Source organism: Mandrillus leucophaeus, unplaced genomic scaffold (assembly GCF_000951045.1).
Source record: "Mandrillus leucophaeus isolate KB7577 unplaced genomic scaffold, Mleu.le_1.0 Scaffold14, whole genome shotgun sequence".
Classification (NCBI taxonomy): Eukaryota; Metazoa; Chordata; class Mammalia; order Primates; family Cercopithecidae; genus Mandrillus; species Mandrillus leucophaeus.
Genome location: NW_012101365.1, coordinates 8,481,852 through 8,488,424, shown reverse-complemented (window position 1 = coordinate 8,488,424; position 6,573 = coordinate 8,481,852). Strand labels below are relative to the sequence as shown.

The 6,573-nt window shown below is 34.4% G+C and overlaps 1 protein-coding gene across 1 annotated transcript in view; it reads left to right on the top strand.

The window, feature by feature from the left end:
• Positions 1 to 6,573, top strand: part of MYSM1 (Myb-like, SWIRM and MPN domains 1) — a 38,968-nt gene that overhangs the window by 8,127 nt on the left and 24,268 nt on the right. The window contains exons 4-7 of the mRNA XM_011973858.1: positions 1,070 to 1,147; positions 1,238 to 1,261; positions 2,402 to 2,480; positions 6,235 to 6,333. Coding sequence (XP_011829248.1) covers positions 1,070 to 1,147; positions 1,238 to 1,261; positions 2,402 to 2,480; positions 6,235 to 6,333 — 280 coding nt within the window. The remainder of the gene's footprint in view (positions 1 to 1,069; positions 1,148 to 1,237; positions 1,262 to 2,401; positions 2,481 to 6,234; positions 6,334 to 6,573) is intronic.

Here is a 6,573-nt window from a genome sequence, read left to right as displayed (position 1 = left end):
CGTGTTAGCCAGGATGGTCTCGATCTCCTGACCTCGTGATCCGCCCGTCTCGGACTCCCAAAGTGCTGGGTTTACAGGCTTGAGCCATTTTTTTGTATCTTTAGTAGAGATGGGGTTTCACCATGTTGGCCAGGCTGGTCTGGAACTCCTGACCTCATGATCCACCTGCGTCGGCCTCCCAAAGTGCTGGGATTACAGGCGTGAGCCTCAGCGCCCAGCCAAAATCCACTGTGTTTTATACTTAGAGTACATCCTAGTTCATGCAAATAGTGTTTCCACTATTTGCTCAGAAGTCACACATGTGATTGGTGGCCACTGTGCAAGTCTAGATAAAACACAAGTAGTCAGTGGTTCACTTCTAGATATGGAAACAAATAATGAGAGTATCTTTGTTCTCAGCACCTATTCCTAGCATGGTACCTGACATATACAGTATACAGCCAATAAATACTTGTTAAGTGAAGAATATCTCAGGCTAATCTTAAAGTATTTCATCAGACTAGTTTTAAGAACTTTAAGAGAGAAGTTCCCTGGTAGATTTGATCTAAATGTTTACTATTTTTATTAAGGTAGAGAAGATCCTTGGATTCTTTTGTGTAGGCTTTAGAAATGTGAAAAATTATTCCAAAATTGCTTTGGACAACCAACCAAATTTATCTTTTACATTCTCCATATGCTTTGGAAGAAAATATTTAAACCAGGGTGTCCAATCTTTTGGCTTCCCTGGACCACACTGGAAGAAGAATTTTCTTGGGCCCCACATAAAGTACACTAGCGATAGCTGATGAGCTAAAAAAAAATCGCAAAATAATCTCATAATATTTAAAGAAAGTTTACGAATTTCTATTGGGCCACATTCGAAGATTCTGTTCTGGGCCACATGTGGCCTGCAGGCAGAGGGTTGGACAAGCTTGATTCAAATGTGGAGGCTGTTTCTTCTTGTAGTCACTTCTAATTGCAAAGACAAGGAAACTATTAATAACATTTATGTAGCACACCTTTTGTATGAGTGATGTAAAAATTACATGGCTGTAATATTGTTTAAAAAGTTTCCTTAATAATTACACAGATATTATTTATCTAAAAAATCACTACCAGAAAAAGTCTGGCTTGATCAAAAGGAAGATGATAAAAAATACATGAAGAGGTAAAATCAATTTATAATATTTCTAAAAGTGTGGATTGTATTTTTTGAAACCTCACATGCTTCCTTATTTTCTTTTTTCATGTGATGCAGTCTGCAGAAAACAGCAAAAATCATGTATGTACTTGTATTTTATATTTCTAAATCTGTTTTCATTAGTTAAAAATTATGGAAGAATTTTTTTTTTTTTTTTTTTAATTATAGTTGGCCTGTGGAAAAGCCCTCTTGACCTTGGGTTATACAAAAACATAAAGTAGATATAAAAACAGGTTTTTTTGTAAAGATGTTGGAATGGCACAAGTATAATTTTATCATGTTATTTATTTGCCAGAATTTCTTTTACGGCCCTACATAGGCAGTTCTATCATATTGTGAAAAATATGGTTGTCTAGGGATTTATGGGGAAATTTTGAGAAGCTGTTATGTAATATATTGGAATTGACTTGATTTCTTTTATTCTGTCAGTTAATTTTCACTTATTTTCAACAAAATTTTCATTTGGATTTGTGACTTGCAAAAATTATCTGGAGAAATTAACTATTTTAAAAATATCCTTTCCCTATAATTGAAAAAATGTTATTTAGCATTTATGAATTTGGAAGTTTATGGTCCCTTAAAGGGTGGGTTTGCATATTTGCAATTGCCCAAGAGGTTGAGTACTGAGCAGCCTTTTGCTTTTGTATTTTGCTGAATAAACAACGAAATGAAATTAACAAAAGGATTAATGGCTTGCTTAAATTAAATTAGTGAGCTTCATCAGTTTTATTTTCAATTCCTTGAGATAATGAATTTTAAAAACAGTAAATATAATGCTGTAGTTTTTGACTTCTTTCCTATCTTAATATTTACATGGATTTACATGAAAGAACTAAAGAGAGTATTTGTGGAACCGATTTAAACTCTTACATGCCTTTCAGGATTTGGGAATGTATTAACACCTGCTGCTTTGTATCCAGTCTAAGGGAGCCTATTTGTTTGTTATCACATTGACTTCCTTTAATGTCTTTTAGTGTTATCCTCACTCAGACCCAAGGATTATGTCTTTTGGGGCTCCCATCATCCTGAGCTAGAGACACGTGACAGGGTAAATCTCTGCCCCCAGGTAGAGGCTGTAGCCTTCTTGTTTTGTTCGTTTATTTTTAATTCCTAGACTCAAAGTATTGAATTTAGCCCATGGCAATCTATAACCTTTAGTTACATAAATATGGAATGTTCCATTTCAGAAATTTTTTTTGCAATTCCTTTTTTTCCCCTCAGGGTACATTCTCCTACAAAACCAGCCAGTTACTCAGTAAAGTGGACGATAGAAGAAAAAGAGCTGTTTGAACAAGGGCTGGTAAATAGAGCAATTTTAAATTTTTAGTAAAATAATTCTAGAAGCAAATATTGGTAAAGTTATAAGGTTAAATTAATTTATAGAGACCTGAATTTTCTTTTTAATTACAGTTTTAACACCTTTAGTTCTTCTGTAGTTAGAGTAATGATGTTTATAGTGTAGTGCAAGAGAATTCCTTTTAACTTAGATCTAAGGTACTAAAATACTAAAATAGATTTAGATCTGTAGTTTTCATTCTTTTGGTATTAAAAAAATCCAAGAAATTGAGGTATATCTGTATACATGACACCAACTACCTGGATTAAAAGGCAGAATTATTTAGTAGTCTCTTTTTTTTGAAACAAAACAAAAACTTGTATATTTGACACTGTTGGGGGTGATCAGCTGAGTTTTTATTCAAATTCGGCATTGTATACACTGTCTAAATATTTCAGCAACTGTAAATGAAGACCAGAAACTTTTGTGTGTGAATGTCTATTACACTGAAATCCATTTAAATGTTCACAAGTTGCATAATGCAAAAGATATGTATTCTGGTTTCTAATTCTGAAAATACCCCTTAATATGAAGAAACTTAAAAAAAAATACTTAGGATTTTTTTTTTTTTTTAAATTATTTTACTGTCGAGATTAGTTTATATCTTTTCCTTTAAGGTGCATGTTACCTAGTAGTGTTCTAAGTAATTTTGAAATTATGTGTATTTATACATTACATATATAGAATATTTGTATATATTAAATTTATGTATGCTGATCGAAGTATCATTAACGTTTCTACAGATGATGAGAATAAAATGTTTGTATTTGTATTTTAGTCAACACCATGACATCTATATACTGTATGATATTCTTATATAAATATATAAATGATCTTGAGGTTTTTATCTCTTCAAGACTTTTTCCTATACTGATGATTTTTTTAATATTGATATTTCAGTCTGTTGTGTGATTATCATTTATATGATCCAACTTTAATTAATCATTTATTTAAGATTCCTGACAACTTTGGTGTTTTGCCTCTTATCAAAGAGCAGATACATAATGTTAGGTTTTAAAGGGAAGGTGAGGGTTAAAGAAGGACACACACAGAAGGAGGGCAGCTCAACAGCAAATACAGGCTTTATGTCCAGCATAAAACCTACAGAAGTGGGGGACCAACCTAATGCCAGAGCCCGCTGCTGCTTATAGCCTGGGGCAATTTATAGGTATGGGCAGAAGAGGTCTGGGCAGCAGGATATTGATAAGATGTTCCTGTCATGAGGCAGTTCTGGCCCTTGTTCCAGCAGGATGTCATCATGGTATTCTGGGTGTTTTTTGGACCTTTGTCGAGCAAGATAGGATAGGGACGTTTCTTTAGTTGGGCCTTTGTTTGTCTCATGGTCAGGTGGTTAGGCAGGATATTTCTCATGGCCTGAACACCTGTGAAATGTTTCACTTTGACAAAGGTCTGCAAAATAGCAGGGAGCTTACAACATGGTGCAGTTTGTGCTAACACATACATACATACATATGCAAACAGATTGAGTTTAAGGTTCATTTTTTTAGGTTGTTATTTTTTATGTTGGTGGTACTTATGGGGACTACATTTGCATGGTTTAAAATTCAAAAGGTTCCTAAAGTTATAGGGTATTAAGTCTTCTCACACTCATCTTAGCCTTCAGTTCTCTTTGCCTGGGGTAAGCAGTGTCTTCTTTGTGTTTTCCTCCAGAGATACTTGTCCATATTTAAGTAAATATGTATTTATTTATATAGTGATATAGAGACCTCTGTTTACATTAAGGGAGATTTTAAACTTGGAATGTTTGCTTACACAACAAGCGTGGAATTATTGGTTGTATTCTCAGCTTTTTTTAACCCATTGATAAAGTTTGCTTACAGACTGAATTCTCTCAGGCTTGGGAGTAGGGAATTGGGTGGTACTGAATGATGAAGAAAGGCTTTTTTCCTTCCCTTTTTTGGGCATGGGACTCTCCCTTTGCTCTGTTTTGAAACTGGTGAATTTTTCTTTGCTCCTTTTTTTTTTAACCTTTTTTTTTTTTTTTTTTTAAGAAACAGGGTCTCGCTATGCTGCCCAGGCTTTGAACTCCTGAGTTCAGGTGATCCTGTTGCCTCAGTCTCCTGAGTAGCTAGGACCACAGACACATGCCACCGTGCCTGGCTTCTTTGCTCCTCTTGTTCGTGTTCTTTCCCCAATTTTTCTAGTACCCAAGTCCCTACTCTTCTACCAATCATACCTTAATCCAGATCTGTCCTGTCTCCACAAATGTTCCATGCTACCTACCAGTGTTACCTATTTGTCTTCATCCCACAATAAAGATAAGTAGTTCTTCAGTAAAATTGATCTCAGCTAGGTGTTAAGAGCAATCTTAAATAATTAATTTATATTTACTAATAATTTTCAGAAGTTCTTTAAGAAATTGTCCAAATGTCATGTTTTCTAATGAATATCAGAAATTTACTTAAATTAAGGTTTATCATTGGGGCCAGATCTTTGAAAATGATTTGCTGCTGTAGGCATGACTGCCTGAGCTGTAAATCTGACCCTAGGGCCAACTTTCCTAAGTTGTGGCTAGTTTTTCGTTTTTTGTAGTTTTAAGAATTCTAAAAATTTAGAATTATTGAGCTACGTTAGGAAGTAGAGAATATCTTAAGTTGGGGATATTGCAAAGAGGCTTTACGTATTAAATTATAGTTAGACTTGATACCCAACAATCCCTTTTAGCTGTCAAATTATGTGTTCCTTTCTGTACTTGAGAACACTCAGGAGCTCCCTCACGTTCTCATTTTTTTCCCTCCACAGCTTCAGTGTTATGAGGTACATAGCCTTTGACACCAAGATGTGGGAGGTGTCAGAAGACATTAGTTGGAGGGTAGGCAACATAGTGAGACCCCATCTCTACAAAAAATAAAAAATTAGCCAGGCAAGGTGGTGCGTACCTGTAGTCCCAGCTACTGGAAAGGCTGAGGTGGGAGGATTGCTTAAGCCCAGGAGGTTGAGGCTGCATGAGCCGTGATCACACCACTGCACTCAGCCTGGGCAACAAAGTGAGACCCTGTCTCAAAAATGAAATAAAAACCGACAAAGACATTAACAGGGAAAACCAGAGTTTATTAATGTGTGCAACATATACACATGCAAGAGAAACTCTGATGAGTAATGAAACGGGTAGTTAGAACTTTGGGGCTTATACCATCTTAACAAAGAAGATATTTGTTGCAGGACTTCCTCATTTGTGATTTAGTCTTTTAGGTCAGTTCACTGTGATACCTGACAGAGTAAAATCTGCTGCAAGACACCTAATGGATATTGCAAAATAGGGAATCTGGGTTAAAAAAAAAAGTGTTGAAATTAGCACAGAACATGTTCAGTCGATCATATAAATGGAAAATGTAACCTATCCCCCTTCCAGGCACTTATTTATTTTAAAAAGTTATTTTAGATTTGGAACATCATAACTTACAATATGAATTCGTACAGTTAGGTGATATCTTCATTTAGAGGTGATATCTTCATTTAGATAGGTGTTCTTTTTAAAAAGTAGTTTCTAAATCATTTCCATCAGTTTTCAGTAGTTCAGATTCCAAAAGAAGAATGTAGGCTTTGATTTTAAGAGCATAGTCTATATAGAAGACTTTATCGTGTGCTTCAGAAAATAAAGATGTATTTTTTTAATTTTTATTTTTTAATGTGGTAGGTGCTTGGACTATTCATAAGTAAATCAAAAGCAATTTTTTTTTCAATTTTAATAATACAGGCTAAATTTGGCCGAAGATGGACCAAAATTTCAAAGCTAATTGGAAGCCGCACTGTTTTACAAGTGAAGAGCTATGCAAGACAGTATTTTAAAAATAAGGTAAGCAGAATATCAATATCCTAGTTAATAATGATAGTATTTAGAAAAAACAAAGTAAGCAGAAGTATTTCTTTCATTCAGGCATTAAGGTCTTACTGTTAAAAGTTTTTAAAGTATTTTATACCCACATAGTACTATACAAAACCACAGAACATATCTCAGTGTTTTGAGTATTACCATTAAATAGATATCATGTTACTGTATTTAATTTTATAAAGTTAAATGGACAAAATAGTTATT